The 19,597-nt window shown below is 46.2% G+C and overlaps 1 protein-coding gene across 1 annotated transcript in view; it reads left to right on the forward strand.

The window, feature by feature from the left end:
• Window positions 1-12,652, forward strand: part of Acss1 (acyl-CoA synthetase short chain family member 1) — a 48,227-nt gene extending 35,575 nt beyond the window's left edge. Inside the window, exons 7-14 of the mRNA XM_021151088.3 lie at window positions 737-874; window positions 2,159-2,251; window positions 3,170-3,282; window positions 3,603-3,729; window positions 4,377-4,504; window positions 4,632-4,695; window positions 9,423-9,541; window positions 10,996-12,652. Of these exons, the coding sequence (XP_021006747.1) occupies window positions 737-874; window positions 2,159-2,251; window positions 3,170-3,282; window positions 3,603-3,729; window positions 4,377-4,504; window positions 4,632-4,695; window positions 9,423-9,541; window positions 10,996-11,175 (962 nt within the window). The 3' untranslated portion in view covers window positions 11,176-12,652. The remainder of the gene's footprint in view (window positions 1-736; window positions 875-2,158; window positions 2,252-3,169; window positions 3,283-3,602; window positions 3,730-4,376; window positions 4,505-4,631; window positions 4,696-9,422; window positions 9,542-10,995) is intronic.
• The last annotated feature ends 6,945 nt before the right edge of the window (window positions 12,653-19,597 follow it).

Consider the following 19,597-nt stretch of genomic DNA (forward strand, 5'->3'; position numbering starts at 1 on the left):
AGCCTGGGCCATCCATCCATCTTTCCCACTCTCCTCAGTCCCACCGCCCAAGCTTCAGAACCATTCATAACCCTTGTTAAGTTGCATCTTTGAGGACATGACCACCTCCTGCTGTCTTTCTGTGTTTCTCTCACGTAATACAGTTTTCCCAAATATTTACTTTAATGTGGTCGAATTGTTGCTGGCTCTTGCTCTAACATGCCTCAGTACTGGGGTGTGAACCTTTTCTTTGCTAAGCCTCTTGGTCCCCCCCTCAGCCATATTCAAGGAAGCTTAAAGGGGTGATAGCAGGGACAGAGGATCATTGCTTAAGAGCGGCTTCATGGAACAGTGTGATCTATGGGGTTTCTAGTATTAGGTGTGAGTATTATACCAGCAGCTGTGCTGTTTTCAAAGGAAGATGGGTCATTACTTGAGGGACCATTTAATAATTTAGGGACCAAAGTTCCATGTCACTTTTTTTTTAAACTTGCAGCAGAAACGTCTGAAACTGATCCCCGACTAGCTCACGTGGAACACCTCACGTGATGCTGTTATCTGAGGTTGGGTGTAGAAGCTTTTGTATGCCCACCTTGTAGTTAGGGAGTTCTCTGGGACCCCTTTCTTCAAGGATGGTAGGGGCTCCCTCTCTATGATCACATGCATAGATGCGGGCCTCAAAACTCTGAGCTTGGCTTGCATGTATAAAATAGGTCATGCTTGGTGGACTACCTGGCTGACTGTGACTCTCTTGTAGGTCGTTACTGGGAGACAGTGCAGAGGCTAAAGATCAACCAGTTCTATGGTGCCCCGACAGCTGTCCGGCTGCTGCTGAAGTATGGGGACGCCTGGGTGAAAAAGTATGACCGCTCTTCCCTGCGCACACTGGGGTCAGGTAAGCACAGTGCTGTGTGCCTTAGCATGGGCCTGGGGCTTTGCTCGGTAATGCTAAACTGGGTAGTTATACTCAACAGGGTGGGGCGGGGGCACTCCACTGTTTCAGCAATAATTGCTCTAAACTGATGAGCGAGGTTGTGTGCTAGCCTTGGGAGCTGTCCTGACAGACACTGCACGAAGTCAGGCCATGGGATGCTAGGGCAGAGCATCTCATTTTAGAGCTTAAGAGCCAGTCAAGCATACAGATGCCAAGGAGCCAGGTTGATAGAGACTTTCTCTCAAACACAACACAGGTGATCATGACCTAGATCAACAATAGAAGAATAGCCGGGCGTGGTGGCGCACACCTTTAATCCCAGCACTCGGGAGGCAGAGGCAGGTGGATTTCTGAGTTCGAGGCCAGCCTGGTCTACAAAGTGAGTTCCAGAACAGCCAGGGCTATACAGAGAAACCCTGTCTCGAAAAACAAACAAACAAAACAAAAACAAACAATAGAAGAAAATAGGCTAGAAAGCAGAAAAGGATATAGAAGGCTCTCTCTGGCAACCTCTTGCTGTGATTCCTGCCCTTAAAGGCAGTCTTTTTCTGGCAGTGATGAGCAAGCCTGGCATGGGTCCATCTGTGTTCATGTCTATTCCTTGTCAGGTGTCTATTCTGAGTTCTATGGAATAAATGTCAGAAGTCAAAATTTCAGGTAGTAGGGCAAACACATCTTTAGCTTTACTAGATTCTACCCCTGCTAATTGTCCAAAAGAGTTGTATGAAATGTATACTTTCTCTCTTTTTAAAAATTTTTTTTAATTTATTTAATTTATGAGTGCTCTGCTGCAAAAACATCTGCCTGCCTGAAGAAGAGCATCAGATCCCCCCTGTAGATGGTTGTGAGCCACCATGTGGCTGCTGGGAATTGAACTCAGGACCTCTGGAAGAGCACAGAGCTCTTAACCCCTGAGCCATCTCTCCAGCCCCATGTATGCTCTCTTAATTATAGCAGATGCACCATACTTGCTCCTCAGAAACTTGGCGCCAGCTTTCAGTCCTGTACTATGGGTAGCATCCTGTTTGTCCATAGTTTCAAACCTTTTGAGCTATCAGAGTGCATGTAGTCATCATGATGTGCATTACTTTGATGGCTATGGTCATGGGAACGCAGACCTTTCCAGGTCCCTTGGTGTAGCCATCAGGAAGGTCACTGAGCTCTTCCTCCCTAATAATGTATTCCTTTGTGTTTGAGGTTATTTTGAAGCCTGTTAATTTCCTTCTTGCTTTTGTGTGGTTTCAGTGGGAGAGCCTATCAACCACGAAGCCTGGGAGTGGCTCCACAAAGTCGTGGGTGATGGCAGATGTACACTGGTGGACACTTGGTGGCAGACGGGTGAGTGTCCCTGAGGGGGAGTTGTCCCAGGCCTGAGGACTAACCTGGGACAGGAGTGGGCTCATGCATACCTAGCACCAGGGTTCGTGCTCTCAAAAGTGACTGTGATGGTGCTCACGAGGCCCATGTCCCTTCAGCATGCAGTTGCACAGGAGAAGGTTCAGAGGTACAGCCTGTCTGCTGTCTGGGACATGCAATGCCCTCGTGAACCTCGGTTTCATGTGTATCTTACAGCCTCTGTGTGAGCTCCAGAGTGAGGAGGAAATGAGGTGACAAACTAGGGCCAGTGGCCTAACGAGTCCCCAGGGCCCATTCTCCTTTACAGGCAGAGGCCCTTTCCTTGCTTGCTTCCTTTCTTTTTAATTTTGGTGCAGTGCTGGACCTCATCCGTGCTCAATAGCTTTCTGCCTCAGCACCACCACTTTCTGAACACACACACTTTCTGAGAAAGAAGTGTTTTTTTCCCCTCTGTGGCATTTTCCATATATATATCCGACTCCTTGGGATGTTCAGTAACACAGCTGTCGAAAGCCTTAGTTGCAAGTGGCCAGCATGAGACAGGTTCACATAACATCTCTGGTCTGTTCTGGAAGACACGGGACAGAGAACTTTTCCCAGTGTGCTTCATGAAACACGACCATGCGTACTAACTGATTCAGGTGCCAGAGAAATGACCACACAGGTTTCACCATTCATTGGTCTTAGCTTCCAGCAGTTTATTTCTTCCATCTTCCTGTGCAAGTAGGTGGCTTTTCACCCTTCCCTATTTCAAACATAGGCCTGACCCAGTGAGGGCCTATTGGACAGAGGGTAGTACCCGAGAAGAGAAGACTACAGACCAAGCCTAGATGAGAACATAGTGGAATATATCTGTCCCTGGCTCCCAGGTCAATTGGTGTTTCTTCATCCTTCCTGCAGAAACTGGAGGCATCTGCATTGCACCACGGCCCTCGGAAGTTGGGGCAGAGATCCTCCCAGGCATGGCCATGAGGCCGTTTTTTGGCATCGTCCCTGCACTCATGGATGAGAAGGTGTGAGGGTTTTGCACATAAGGCCTTGCTACTCATCTGGCAAGCCTTCTACCCCCTGGTTTCTGTCCTTTGCTAAGATGCAGGGTCTAGTCCCTGGAGTAAAGGCCAGGTCCTCACACATGCCCCACAGCCCTTTCTTAAACAGCACTGCTAATGACTGCTGCAAGCCAGGGCTCTCATCAAACTTTGTCAGGAGGAAAGCTCTGGGCAGTTCTATCCAGTGCTTCATATTGCCTGCCTCGGGTCAAGCCGATAGTCAATTCTTTGACTTTCTCCCAGGGCTGGCCAGGCCTCTCATGAATGTCTCTCTCCATCTGTAGGGCAATGTTTTGGAGGGTGGAGATGTCTCTGGGGCCTTGTGTATTTCCAAAGCTTGGCCAGGCATGGCAAGGACCATCTATGGTGACCACCAGAGGTTCGTAGATGCCTACTTCAGAGCATACCCAGGTGAGCAGCTAGGATAGATCCCCATGTCTTCTCCAGGGATTCCTGGAGTCCTGTTTCTATAGATAGGGGATCTGGTTAAATTCATGGCAGCTCTGTGAAAGTGAGTCTGTCTCTGGACCCTCCCTTTACTTCTCAGGCCTTCCTTATCTTGGTTGGGAGATCGGGTGGGCATGCGGACCCTGTGTAAGGGCCAGGATGAACATGAGTATATCCATGGCTCTGGCCTGGGATGGACATCATAGAAGATAATGGGGAAGAAATGAATGATAAGACATGATTGGGAAGCTGTCACAGAGGCTGGGTGTTCATAGTTTACATTCCCATTCTTCTCAATGTTTCTTTTGGGTCCTGGGTTGGAAGTTTGTGTGGCTGCCAAGGTCTCTGCCTTGCTGGAAGTAGCAACTTTCAGTCTCAAGGTTACAGCTGCCATTCATCTTTATGAGCATCCCTGCTGTTTTCTGTTTTCTGGACATTAACATTCTTGACATCATTCATATGACGTAGACTCCGTGCCACTTGCCCTCTCAATAGACCACTGAGGGAGATGTTTATTTGTTGGTTGTTGGAGAGAGATAACAGGTTAGGAACTTGGACTGCGCTGGGCCTGACTCAGAGCCCCTGGCCTTGGATGCCTCACTACTGTGTAGGTTATTACTTCACTGGAGACGGAGCTCACCGGACAGAGGGTGGCTATTACCAGATCACAGGGCGCATGGATGATGTCATCAATATCAGTGGTCATCGCCTGGGGACTGCAGAGATTGAGGATGCAATGGTAAGCTAAGCCCAGCCTGCCTTTTACTTTGCCTGGTATTCTCACGATGCATCTGTTGATCTCAGAGTCAGGATGGGAATGCAAACCCCAAGTCATCTCAGGGCCTTTTGCCCTCTGTTCTGCACAGGCTGACCATCCCGCTGTTCCAGAAACTGCTGTCATTGGGTACCCTCATGATATCAAAGGAGAAGGTGAGTGTCCCCCCTTCTTTCTATAGTGGAGGATCATGTGCAGCAGGGTGCCCCAATAGAAAGACAACAGGATACAGTCATAGGGCCTTATGGGCTATACTGTTACCTTCCTGATGAGGACACTGATCAAGGTAAATATTAAGTCTAAGCTACAAAATGCCCAGATTTACTGACCTTTAAGGACATTCAGCCATAAGAAACCATGATTTGGACCCTAGCTGAGCCTGAGAAGTCTGTTTCCGGTATCTCTGACTGGGGCACTTTCTAAGCCACATACATATCTTCCTGCCCACCCACCCGCTTGGTTTCAGCACTCATGCCAGCTCTGTAGCTGCTATACCTGTGCACTAGGCTATGCCCTAGAGCAGTCCGTGTGCTTCCCTGAGATGCAGGGGAAACTTGGCATCCCATAGCATAATTGACATGGTAAGGGAGGGCAGAGTAAATTATCAGAATGTTCTTAAATCAATGATATATTTAAAAGAAAATTTCCCCAGAGCCAGCTGATTCCCAAGTGGCTGTGTCTAGAAAGGACACTTGAGTGTTGCAATGGCAGACTCTGTGGCCTGGTGTGACATGGCCATATTCTAAGCACATATGAGGTCATTTCTACACAAAATGACCTTGTATGCCCTGTGAAGTGGCCTGGGATTGAGTGTTCTCTCTCCTCTTAGGGGCACTCTGTGTTACAGCGTGCTCCAAGTGTCACCTGACTCTTGTCTACACTTATGTGCTGTGGTAACTCTCATGATTAACCAGACATTTAACCTTTTTCACGTCCCAGCCAGAAACCAAGTCCTCAAACGTGCTAAGCATGCAGTCTACTACCGAGCTCCACCACAGCACCTTAGATACTGCCTTTCTTTCTCTTTGATATCTTTATTTAATGTCTATGGATGTTTTGCCTGCATGTGTATCCGTGCATCACGTGTGTGGTACTTGCAGAGGTAGTGAGATGGGGTATTGGATCTCCTGGAACTGGATTTATGGATGGTTATCAGCTGCCGTGTAAATTCTGAGACTAGGACTTCTGTCTTCTGGAAGAGTAGCCAGTGTTCTTAACTGCTAAGCCATCGCTCCAGTCCCATTAGATACTTTCTTTGAACTGACTTGTTGCAAAATTTAAAAATCAATCAAGTGCTTCAAAAACAACATCCTTAGAAATCATAGAACTGAGGTGGCTGTGGCTTTGCTATTGGAACAAAGGCATGTGCGAGAGCTGTTTGGGACACCCTCCAGCCGAGGCAATGTCTAGATATCATCGAGAAGGGAGTGGGGTAACGGTGGGAACAGTTCCTCATGGGTAACTGTGAAGGTACCTCATTTGCATAGGGATCTGGACCCACTTCTGGGGTCCCTGCATTTGATATCTCCATGGTTCAAGAATCTTCAGTGCCCTGGTAGACTCCCACCATTTGGAAGCTGTGAAGGTTCAATTCCCAAGTCCCAAGACAGTGCCAATACTTCAGTCCTGACTGAACCCGAGAGGGCAAAAAGTGCTGAAAGTGGCCTGTGACCCCAGCCACCTTCTGCCTTGTCCTTGGGGGTCTATCAGCCCTTGGGTGAACCCTAGAAAATAGGAACAAGGTCAAGGAAGCTGCATTGCAGCTGGATAGCTTTAGATGGGATAGGCTATGTGTTGGGTTGTGCTCTGTCTCACCTGTTCTGCCTGCATGTGGGTTCTTCAAGGGCACTCCCAGTGTGGTGTCTGATGCTTAGCATTCTCTCTGAGTCCTCTGGCCTCTGTACTCCAGCATCAGCTTTCAGCATCAGGTATTGCCAGCCCTTCAATGCCTGCAGGGCTGGGAGGGAAATTTACATATAGTGTGATGCTACTGGCTTCGAACAGATTTGTAATTCATGGATAACCCATTCACAGTTCTTAGTGTCAAGCTGCTTGAACACATTTGGAGTTTGTCCTCACTTCCTCTGAGCACTCGTGGGTCTAGTTTGTGAGGACCTGAAGCTTTGGCTAGCTTCTAGTCCTGCTGGTTTGTGACCATTTGAACCTTGCACGTCTCTGGCTCTTAACCTGCTCTTCCACAGCCCTTCATCCCTGCCTCGGGAATCAGCAATCCAGGTTTGTCTGTCTTCATAGTCCCCTCAGCTGCCATAATGAAACAATGTAGTTCTTTCCTCTAAAGATCTCACAACCTGATGGAGTAGGGATAGTGAAGCTACCAACCATTCTAGATACCAAATACTGTAACCTATGGACAGAGTAAGAGAAATTGTCACAGGGTATATGTTAACCAAGCTTGCCTTTGAGGGATGAATAAGAGTTTTTCAGGTAATGATGGGGAAACCTTTCTAGTAGCAGCTGAGTTCATTGCATAGATTGTAGCTTGGGCAGGAAATAATCATTTGTCAACACATTTAACAAGCACCTACCACACTCAGGGCATGGTTTTAGATGCTGAGAGATGCCAAGGAACGTAAAGTAGGTAGAGCCTCTGCCATCATGGAACCACCTGATGGGATGGTCAGGAAACAGAAAGGAGAGACAGACATTGAATAGTAAGCCTGGTCAATGGGGATGCTACATGCTGTAGTAGATTCCAGAAGTTCAGGGGGAGGCTACATTTGGAAAATGGAAATAGACAAAGAGTAAAATTAGATTTTTGTGTGGTAGCAGAAGTGTCCTTTCTGAACCTTGCCAGGATAGTGGAAAATGTCATTGCAGCCTGGCAGAACTTTCTTCCATGATGGAGCTTTTCAAGGTTGAAGTTTGATACTGTTGAACACAGTAGCCCCAGCATACTCAACCAGCAATTGACCTATGGCCATGTAATGTGTGTGTGTGTGTGTGTGTGTGTGTGTGTGTGTGTGTGTATGCATGATTGTATAGCACACATGCATGTGAAAGTCAGAGGTCAAAATCAAATGTCTTGCTCAGTTGTCCTCCACTAATTTTTTATTAGATATTTTCTTTATTTACATTTCAAATTTTATCCACTTTCCTGGTTTCCCCTCCAAAAATTCCCCTATCCTATCCCCCTCCCCCTGCTCACTAACCCACCCACTCCTGCTTCCCTGTCCTGGCAGTCCCCTACACTGGGGCATCTAGCCTTCACAAGACTAAAGGCCTCTCCTCTCACTGATGTCCCACAAGGCCATCCTCTGCTACATATGTGGCTAGAGGCATGGGTCCCTCCATGTGTACTCTTTGGTTGGTGGTCTAGTCCCAGGAGCTCTGGGGGTACTGGTTGGTTCATATTGTTCCTCCTATGGGGCTGCAAACCCCTTCAGTTCCTTGGGTACTTTCTCTAGCTCCTCCACTGGGGTCCCTGTGCTCAGTCTAATGGATGGCTTGAGCATCTACTTCTGTATTTGTCAGAGCCTCTCAGGAGACAGCTATATCAGGCTCCTGTCAGCAAGCATTTGCTGGCATCCACAATAGTGTTTGTGTTTGGTAACTGTATATGGGATGGATCCCCAGGTAGGACAGTCACTGGATGACCTTTCCTTCAGTTTCTGCTCCAAACTTTGGCTCTGTATCTCCTCCCATGGGTATTTTGATCCCCCTTCTAAGAAGGACCGAAGTATCCACACTGTGGTTTTCCTTCTTCTTGGGCTTCATGTGGACTGTGAATTATATCTTGTGTATTCTGAATTTCTGGGCTAATATCCACTTATCAGTGAGTGCATACCATGTGTGTTCTTTTGTGATTTGGGTTACCTCACTCAGGATGATATTTTGCCTAAGAACTTCATGAATTCATTGTTTTTAATAGCGGAGTAGTACTCCATTGTGTAAATGTACCACCGTTTCTGTATCCATTCCTCTGTTGAAGGACATCTGGGTTCTTTCCAGCTTCTGGATATAATAAATAAGGCTGCTATGAACATAGTGGAGCTTGAGATTCCACCTCACACCAGTCAGAATGGCTAAGATAAAAAACTCAGGACAGCAGATTCTGGCGAGGATGTGGAGAAAGAGGAACACTCCTCCATTGCTGGTGGGATTGCAAGCTGGTACAACCACGCTGGAAATCAGTTGATAGTTCCTCAAAAAATTGGACATAGTACTACCTGAGGACCCAGCTATACCACTCCTGGGCATATACCCAGAAGATGCTCCAACATGCAATAAGGACACCTGCTCCACTGAATTTTTTAATACACGGTCTCTCACTGAACCTGGAGCTCACTGATTGGCTAGGATGGCTAGCCAGCAAGCTCCAAGGATCCTCCTATTTCTACCTCCCCAGTGCTAGGATTACAGGCATGTACCACCACGCATGCCTGCTTCTTTACCCAAGTACTAGGGATCTGAATTCAAGTTATTATCCTTATGTGGCCCGTTCTTTACTGATTAAGCCATCTCCCCAGCCTCAGGGGACAGAATTTTGAAGTAAAAACAGCTATGTGTTCACCCGTATGCTGATACACAATCTTGTGTCTATTTCCAGGCAGCCCATGTCATGCATTCTTTCCCAGATGAGGGAACAGAACGTTAAGTCACTTGTCCCAGGTCACACACAGCCATCAGCACTGTGGCTGTGTCATGCTCTCACCCATGGGGGACGCTGTCAGAGCCGCTGTTGGAGTTGCTTTCACTTCCTGTGCCTTGGACATTGCTCTGTCAGGGCTACAGTAGCTGAAACCAGTCGCTACTGTGAAACCATCTCAGGATTTAGAAACCCTCTGGGTTTACAGCAGCTCGTAAGAGGGAATTCAAGACAGACTCAGGACCTAGCACTTCCCAGTCTTTGCTCTCTTTCCAGCTGCATTTGCCTTCATTGTGCTGAAAGATAACATCAGTGATGAGAACATGGTAGTGAATGAACTCAAGTTGTCGGTGGCCACCAAGATCGCCAAGTATGCTGTGCCTGACCAGATCCTGGTGAGTCAACTCCACCTTAGGGGGAGAGCATCACTCTCTTTAAGTTTCTGCTTTCCACAAATGTCAAGCAATGCTCAACTTTTACAAGCAAGGGGTTCCTTTTATCCCAACATCAAAACGGGGTCATTAGTGGTTTGGGTTTCGCTGAGTGTTTTTCGTGAGTTTACAGCAGACACTTGTTTAGGACACAGCCCTAGGCAAGGCTAGACACAAGGCAAGGCTAGACACTCTTGTACTGTAGCACTCGAACGATGGCTACTGGTACGGGACTGAATGGTAAGGAAAGCATAAATTTTATTTAGTTTTTTCTTTTTGTGATGTTAGGTATGTGTTTGCTTTCTATCTCTGAGGCAAAATGCCTGAGGCAATTAACTTAAATGATGGGAAGGTTTTATTTTGGCTCAGGGTTACAGTTTATGGTTGGTTGGAGGGGCTGTATTTTGTCCGGTAGCAACACCTTTTATCTTGGTGGGAAGCATGTGACAAACAAAGCTGCTTAAATCATGGTAGTGGAGAAGGGATTGAATATATCCTTCAAAGACCACCCCTTGAATGACCTTTCTTTCTCTCACCAGACTCCCACCTCCTGAAAGTTTCACTATACCCCAACAGCACCACAGACTGTTGACCATTCCTTCCACATAGTCTTTGGAGAACATCTAAGATTCAAATCGTAACAGAGTTGAGCCCAGAGACTTCTGAATGCTGAACTTGAACTCCACCACTCAGCTATGTCTCAGTCAAACTACAGATTTTAAAGATTTGAGAGACATGGCGTTCTCCAGTCTCATGTGGTTTCTGAACATGTTTCCTATTTCCTGTAAAGGATTCATTTCCTGTGGGAAGGCCTGGGCCACCCTTGAGTCTCTTCAGACTTTTTTTTTTTTCTTTCTTTCTTTGCTGATACCTCTCCACAATGATTTCTAGGTTGGAATTCTTTGAGGCAAGAAGGGTTCATCATCCCTTCATAGTGCTCGCAATGCTGGCCTATCAGTTGAACTTGTAACATTAACTATTTCCAGATAGGGCTTCAATCTCCAGCAAGTACTACCGTCTACACACACACACACACACACACACACACACACACACACACACACACACACACACACCCCTTCCAAACATTCTACTCAGAGGCTTTTACCCAACTAAGCCAGAGGCTTGGGCTAAGGAGGAAACCACTCAAGCATTGTGGTAGACAAAACAGGCTCATTGGTCACACCTGGAGGCGGATCAGCAAAGCTTGGTTACAGGTTAGATCCTGCCCTTTGGATTGATGTCAGCTTCAGGCTCAGTTTGCAGGGGGATTAAGACCTTGCTTGGTTTATATATCAGGCAAAGTTGCTTTGTAGTCCTCTGTGGGAGTGTCAACCTGCATAGGAGAAGTCTCATCCCAGGGCAGTCGCTTTGTCAGAGGGCGCTGCCCAGACCCTAACACCACTCATCTTTGCCAGGTGGTGAAGCGTCTCCCCAAAACCAGATCTGGGAAAGTGATGAGGAGACTACTGAGGAAGATCATCACCAGCAGGGGACAGGATCTAGGGGACACCACTACCCTGGAGGACCCCAGCGTCATCACAGAAATCTTGAGTGCCTTCCAGAAGTATGAAGAGCAGCGGGCTGCTACCAACTGAGAGGTGTGCCTCTGTGTTGTTCAGACAAGGCTGCATAGGACCCCTGGACATCCTCAGGGAAAGCAGCTTCAAAGGTGTTTCTTCTGAACACATGACCCGTCTACTGCCCTATTTGAAGCTGAAGCCCCTTTTTCTTTCTCCTGGGGCCCAGAGGGCTGCTTCTGGAGGGTGGGGGAAGGCCTTTGTTCTACATCTGGTTTCCAGAATCAAGTCATAATTGGCACTAAGCCAGAACAGGGTGACCAGAGGTCTTAGCTCCAAAACTGTCATGCTTTCTCCAGATGTGTTTAGATACAAAACACAAATTATTTTATTTTTTTGTACTTTTTCTATTTGGGGAGAATAGCAGAACATTTGAGTATAATGTGAACATTTAGTTACACACACACACACACACACCCCGTGGGAAGAATCTCCCTTCTTACCTCCCCAGGGATGAAGATAACAGAATGCGCTTTTTAAAAAAATTTTATTACCATTCAATGTGCTTAAAGTCCAAACCAGAGATGTTTGTGCCTCTGACACATAACTCTCCTGATCCTGCTAATCCAAGTCACCATATCCAACTCCTGCATCCATTTCATATTTGGTTCATTTTATGATAGAACAAACTGGACAATTCTTACATTTTGTATGGTAGGGATTGCACTCAGGGCCTCCTGCACACTAGGCAAGCAAGAGCTCTACCTCTGAGCTGCACACCACACCTCTAACTCCCAAGAGTCGGAGTGAATGTCCTCTCCTTTACTTGTGAAATCATTTGGGTTTGTTTCTCTAAGCTGTGATCTGGAAGGAGTTTCTTTCTCCAAGGTGCCTCATAGTAGGAGAACATATTGCTTCAAACGTGTGAGGTTGTTCATGGTAGCCAGTGAAAACTCGGGTGTCTTATTAAGCCTCTGGTCTCATCTGAACTGAGCTCCTTAAGACTCTGCCTGCCCTTTCTTTTGTGGTTGGGGCAGCAAGAACTCACTGTGGTCCAATGACGATGACACTTGGTGCTCCTGAGCAAGTTCTCTTTTGATGTGCCTTAAGTCCTCTGGACATTGGTGAGTGATGCAAATAGTGAAGTCATGAAAAGCTTATTTTGTAGCTAGATTGTGGCTAAGCATGGGAGGGCTGAAGGGGAGGCAGCTCTGTGAGCAGGGCCCCTGGGGGCAGAGGAAGCCTGTTCTGTCTGGTCCACAGAACTTAGCTATGTGGGTGTTTCAGGGGATCTTAGCTACTGCACACTTACTGTCTGTCCTGACGTCTTGGGTAATGGGGTAAACATGCTGACGCTCCCAGGAGGTGGAATGGTTGTAGTATGAACAAATCTTAATAGTCCTTTGTTACAATCAGCAGTGAAGAGCCATGTGATGGACGTGGCTGAGTATAGTTACTGTGCCCTTTGAAATGGCCTAGGTCTCCAGGTTACTGATAGAAGCTCTCGGAATGATTTGTAGAAATATCCAAATAAAGCTTTATTTTGTTCACTGTCTTCTTATGGGGATGTTTTTGGTTGACGTTATTCTATTTTGTTTCTTCCTGGTTGGGGATTGAATCTAGGGCCTCCTGAACGCTAGGTTATCACTCAATCAGACCTTTACCCCCACCCCACTCCCACCCTAGCCAACATAATCCTAAGGGAAAACGAAAAGGGGTCTATCCAACTCAAAAGATAGTCCACACAAAAAATGTTGGTGCCGTGTATTCGTGTGTGTGTCTGTGTGTGTGTCTGTGTGGTGTGCTTTGAGGCCAGAAGACAACCTCATAGCACCATCTACCTTTTCTTTTTTAAGACAAGGTCTCTCACTAGACTTGGGACTCACCAAGTGGCTAGTCTGGCTGGCCAGTGAGCCCTGTAGATTCTATCTCCAACTCCCTAATGCTGGGGTTACAAGTGAACACCTGCCTATTCTATTCATTCCTGCCTATTTCCCCTTGGTTCTGAGGCTAGAACTCAGGTCTCAAGGCAAGCACCTTATCGATTCAAGCTATCATGGCACTGCTTCTGGGAAAGCCACCATTTCTGCAGGGAAACCACCTGACCGTGTTAAGTGGCTAACTCTGGCTGCATGTGTGAGTTTATGACGCTCATTTCCTAGCCCCATGGGGCCCATCTTCAGTAACAAGCTCAGGTATGACCATCTGATACTGTCAGGGACAATAGGGAACACATAAAGATACCATGGGAGTGGATTATTATCTACCTCTTGCTTGATAAGAAAATAAGGACCAGAAGAAGAAGGACCCAGGGATTAGTGAAGGCTTAGAAAGCTACCTGCTCATTTCTCTTGGGACTTCCCCTGTGTCTAGGTTTTTGTTTTCATTGAAATTTTAGACAAAGAACCCAGTTTTTTGGTACTACAATGCAGAGAGAAGAACAGGCTGCTGGTAGAGATGGGTAAGAAGGCAAAGGTGCTTACTGCCAAGCAAAATGATCTGAGTTCAGTCTCCATAGCCCATATAGTGGAAGGAGAGAAAAGACTGCTGCAGGTTGCCATCTCTGACCTCTTGTGTGCTGTCTGTGCACTGCACACACATAGATGACACAGGTACACATATATACAAGTGGACAAATAAATGGCAAAAATGTATGGCAGTGAAATGGCTACTACGTATCCCTTGATTATCATGCTTACACGAAGGGCAATCACAGGAAATGCTGGGGAACATCCATCCCAGGTGTACCCACAGAAGCTGACCTGATGAAAAAGAGGTCCATCAGTTTCTTCAATTCCTCATTTTAAGATCCGATTGGCCACAACCCACAGAGAGGTATTGGAGTCTTCTACGAGCTAATGTTCTGTACTGTTACTACCCTCACCATACCCGGCAGGGAACAATGTCAGAAATGGAGATTTCCCAGATTCTGTGTACAAGCGAGGCCTTGTGGCAGGGCTTACACCCTTTATAGATGCTATTCTTCCTAGATGACCTAGGTAGAGTGCCTGAAAATAGTCTGAACCCATGAACCCTGGGCTTAATCACACATATGGTCCTGCTTGACGAAGTTTTTGGGTGACACCACATACACACACACACACACACACACACACACCGTTTTTTTGAGACAGGGTTTCTTTGTGTAGCCTTGGCTACATGAACAAATTCCTCCTGGAACCAGCTCTATAGACCAGGCTGGCCTTGAACTCACAGAGATCTGCCTGCTCCTGTCTCCCAAGTGCTGGGATCAAAGGTGTGTGCCACCACTGCTAGAAAACAGCTTGATTTTTAAAGTTATCTTACTGTGAACTTTGAGGTGCTCTCTGAATGGGTTATTTTGGAAAGAAAAGTAGCCTAGATAAAGTCCAAGGGGAGTATCTTTTCGTTTAGACCAATTGAGTGTTCTCCATGTCTAGATTGAAGGGTTGTCTTCCATTTCTGGACCAAGGATATGCAGTCTTGATGCAGAATAAGAGGCCATTTTAGAGATCTAGGCCAACAGGATGCCTCTCTTAAAGTGCCATTTAAAACAAACAAACAAACAAACAAACAAACAAACAACAACAACAACAACAAAACCATTGCCAGTCAAGGACTGAAGGAGCTGAAGGGGTTTGCAATCCCATAGGAAGACCAACAATATCAACCAACCAGACCCCTGAAAGCTCCCATGGATTAAACCCCCAACCACAGAGTATACATGGGGGGCCCATGGTTCTAGCTATGTATGTAGCAGAGGATGGCCTTAGAGGATGACCTTAGTTAGCATCACTGGAAGGGGAGGCCCTTGGTCCTGTGGAGGCTTGATGACCCAGTGAAGGGGGATGCTAGGGCTGAGGAGGGAGTGGGTGGGTCAGTGGGGGAGCATCCCCATAGAGGCGGGGGTAGGGGTAGGGGGTTTGTGGAGGAGAAACTGAGAAGGGGGTAATAACATCTGAAATGTAAATAAAAATAAATAAAAAAGAACTTTGTCAGTGAGCTTCAGCTTCCTCTATTCTGATTTATATAATTTCCCTTGCCATCTTGCCTTTATGACTGGTATAGTGCTTTTATAAAAAGGCGTGGAAGCGCCTACCTACTTTCTCCCTTTGCTGGACACAGCAGAGAAACTGAAGCATGCAAGCCAGGAAGTAGGTGCTTACCAAATGTGGAATCTGCCAGTGTCTTACTTTCTCATTCTGCAGGACTGTCAGAAACTGTCTTTTGAGTCACCCAGTCTGCAGCTTTCTGTTATAGCAATCCAAACTTAGACAATGTTTCATCTTCATATCATACTGAAAAACTGGGGTGGGGGAGATGGCTTCTGGGCTGTCAGAGTTCTGAGACTAAGCTGCCTCCCTCTAAGTAGATAAGGACTACAAAACGAAGACATTGTGAAAGCTATCAGATAAGCTGCGTATACCCTTGGATGGCTGCTTACATTCTGGGGGCCTGCAACAGGGCCCCTTGGTTACCATGGAGATAACCAACAGAGGGCTCTGGGTTTCTGGGCATGGTTCCTCTAGCACCCAAGATTCCTTGTCTGTGTTTGTTTGGTATTATTGACCTTCATCTGCCCTTCTACAGAGGAGTTGCCACAGGACCCTGGCTTCCAGCTTCTTCCAGTCAGCAGAAGCGCTTGTGGTGGTTTCAATGAGAATACTCCCCGTAAGCTTATGTATGAACACTTGACCCCAGTTAGAAGTACTGTTTGGGGGGGGGTTTAGGTGGTGTAGCCTTTATTTATTTATTTATTTATTTATTTATTTTGGTTTTTCGAGACAGGGTTTCTCTGCGTAGCCCTGGCTGTCCTGGCACTCACTTTGTAGACCAGGCTGGCCTCGAACTCAGAAATCCGCCTGCCTCTGCCTCCCGAGTGCTGGGATTAAAGGCGTCCATTCCCAGTTAGCTGTGTGTCTGAGGCTGAATATGTGTTTCTCTCAGTTTCCTACTCTTACTGCCAATTTGGCTTGCTGCCATGCTTCCCTGACATGGTAGACTTACCCCTCTGGAACTTTAAGTCCCAAATAAACTATTCCCCCCAAAATAGTTTCTGGCCATGGTATTTTATCAGAGCAACAGAAAAGTAACTAATTCAGCTATACTAAATGTGTGTGTGTGTGTGTGTGTGTGTGTGTGTGTGTGTGTTTGGGGTGGGGCGGCGGCAGTGGTATGAGACCAGGTTTCAGAGTAGCCCAGACTGCTATAGAACTTGCTAGGTAGCTCAGCATTCACCTCAAATTCCTGTTCATCCTGCCTCAGCTTCCAAAATACTGGCAGATAGGCGTGAACGCCAGATGAAGAGCATCTTTTATATTTCTAAACGTAAATATTTTTCAGATTTTTATTTTTATGCTTTGAGATATGTAGCACAGTTTGTTCTGAAACCCAGGGCCCTCAGACCCCTGTCTCAGACATGTCTAACTTTACTTGACGATTCTTCAGTGCTCTGGTCATGGTGGGTTAGCCATTTATGTGTTGACAATATACTATTAGGATTTCAGTCTTCTGAAGTCGGTGGAGGAGACAGGAATCCTTCTTTCAATAAGCGCAGAAGTAGGCCAGGGAAGGGAATGGGTGTTAGTTGTCCTCCTAGATCATGGATCTCTGAGGAGTCTGGAACCCGACCGAGAGAACCAGCACCCCTAGCTTCCCTTGCTGTTCAGTGGAATTTTCTTGGTAAACGTCACCAGTTGAGTAACCTCAGGCTCTCTTTCTCCGTTCCTATAAGTCTGACAGTTTTGAGACAGAGCAAACACACCTTGGACCATTTTCTTTCCTAAAGATGGACTTCTTAGCCTAAACCATGAACTTTATCACTGGGAGTTAAAGACTCCCATCTCACAGATGTCAATCAATTGGTGTAACAAAATAAAAGCCAGGACAGTAATCATCATCAAAAAAACCAAAAAAGCAAAAAAACAAAAACCCAACAAAAACAACAACAATAACAACACCACCAATAACAACAGCCCAGGTGGTAACTTGCTATTTATTTATTTATTTATTTATTTATTTATTTATTTATTTATTTATATATTATATGTAAGTACACTGTAGCTGTCTTCTTCAGACGCACCAGAAGAGGGCATCAGATCTCATTACGGGTGGTTGTGAGCCACCATGTGGTTGCTGGAATTTGAACTTCGGACCTTTGGAAGAGCAGTAGGGTGCTCTTACCCACTGAGCCATCTCACCAGCCCGGTAACTTGCTTTTAAAAAGTAGTTTCTAAGCCAGGCACAGCAGCACACACTTTTAATCCTAGCACTCAGGAGGCAATGACAGGCAGATCTCTGTGAGTTTGAGACCACCATGGTCTACATAGTGAGTTCCAGGATAGCCAAAGCTACACAGAGAGATTCTATTTCAAGCCAAGCCAAGCCAAGCCAAGCCAGACCAGACCAAACCAAACCAAACCAAACCAAACCAAACCAAACCAAACCAAACCAAACCAAACCAAACCAGAACATGGTTTCCAGGGCCCTAGCATGTAGTGTAGGAGTACAGCTTGGGTTCCTGACACTGTGGAAAACAAACCATAAAACACAAAACCAAAATGGCTTCTGGGTGTAATTAAACACAAGTAATGAGGTGCCAGTTTAAAAAAAAAAATGTCATTGCTAAAAGAACAATTGGGCTGGAAAGTTTCACTTCCTGGCCAGGTAACAAACATACATATCCATTCCACTGGTAGATATCACTTACTGAGTGTGCTAAGACTCTGGCTGCTGAGGCTGGACTGGTTGAAAGAATAAATGGGACAATTACAGTAATTATCCTCAGCAGCCCATTTTCAGCTTGTCCCTTTCCTGTATACTTGGCAGAACACTCATCACTCAGGAAGCCAGTCTTGCCCTGCCTACACTGGTAGCACCCTGTCTGCTCTGTGGGTTTTTAACTGCCTGTCCCATAGGGCTACAGACTTCTACTGAATGCTGCAAAACAAGATGTTCTGTCCAGGAATAAGGATTTGGGCAGGAACTGTAGTTAGTGACTTGTGGGACAAATGAAATGGAAGGCCATGGTGGATGAAAAAAAGAAATAAAGAGGAAAGGACATGACTGCTCCCAGGTATGGTGGAGGAGGAAGTTTATTATAGGGAGAGAGTCTGGAGTAGTTGTGATCTTGAACCATAAGAGAGGGGGAGTGGGAGGGAGAGGGGAATCAGGTGCACAGCTAGGAAGCCAAAGATACAAAACAGGGCAGGTGACCGAAACGTCTGAATTATATATGGAAAAGCTTCTAGGGGAAGGGCAGCCCAGCCCCTGAGCTGGAGAGTTCAGTGTAGAGGGCAGGGTATAACAGCTATATAGTGTAACAGGTAGGGACTAAGGGATGCTGGGAGAACCTGGAGGCCAGGCTAACTTTATATGTTGAATAGAAACCTCTGGTATTTCAAACCTTCAGGTTTGACATTTAACACGTGGAACACCAGATTTGAAGCCATGCAAAGGGTTGTTGGTGTGTCAGATGGGATATTCTCAGGGGCAGCATGAATGTCTCTATTGACTGGCTTAGACATCAGGGGCCATTTTCCTTATCTGCAAGTAGCTGCTGCTGCAGGCAGTAGGTTGGTATCCACTCCTTTTAAAAAGGACGCCCACCTCTGCATTTATTTTATGGCAAGATCCATTGCCTGTGGCCACCTTACTGTTTCAGGCTAGAATAGCAACAGTTGAGATTTTTTTATGTTTCACAGTGAAAGAAGAGCCAAACTTCAGGCACTGCCAGGGAAGCTTGGGGGGAAAAGCGATGGCCGGTCCTGTTAGGTTTGTTGGTGAGTGGCGAAGGGCTTTGTTGCAGTGGAGGCAGCAGCAGTTTTTCCTTCTCCTCCTGCTCCTCCTCCTTCTTTGTTTTCTTCTTCTTCCCCATCCTCTTTCTCTTTCTTCTTATTCTTTTCTTCATATCCTCTTCCAGTCCCGTGAAACCTATTTATTCTATGCCCAGTTCTATAGCATCTCCCTTTGTGCAGCTAATAAAGTCTTCCTAATTGTCCTTTTCTATTTATGTTTGAGATGGACTTTGCTATGTTGTCCAAGCTGGGCTCAAACTCCTGGGCTTCAGTGACTCTCCTGCCTCAGCATCCAGAGTAGCTGTGAATACATTAGGATACCATCATGCCTAGCCTTCTCTCATCCTAAGCTGGCTCTTGTAGCTGTTTCTATCAACTGTGCATAGGTTCTTCAACATTCTTGAGCCTACTCTCTTCTGCCCTACCTGCCCTGAAAACAGAACTTTCTACTATGACATGGCAATTTATCTGGAATCTCTTTTTCAATACTGCTATTCCACTTAAAAACTACTTATTTATGCAGTTAACGTAAATGTTTTGTCTAAAAGTATGTATATACACATATGTGTGCTTGGGGCCCATAGAGGCTAGACAAGGGCTTTGAATCACCTGGAAATGGAGTTGTAGATAGTTGTAAACTGCCACATGGGTGGTGGGAACTTAACCAGGATCCTCTACAAGGGCAGATGTGCTTAACCATTTAGTTATCTCTCTGGGCCCTTCTT

This window comes from Mus caroli, unplaced genomic scaffold (genome assembly GCF_978045245.1).
Source record: "Mus caroli unplaced genomic scaffold, Mus_caroli_1 scaffold_2, whole genome shotgun sequence".
In the NCBI taxonomy this organism is placed as follows: Eukaryota; Metazoa; Chordata; class Mammalia; order Rodentia; family Muridae; genus Mus; species Mus caroli.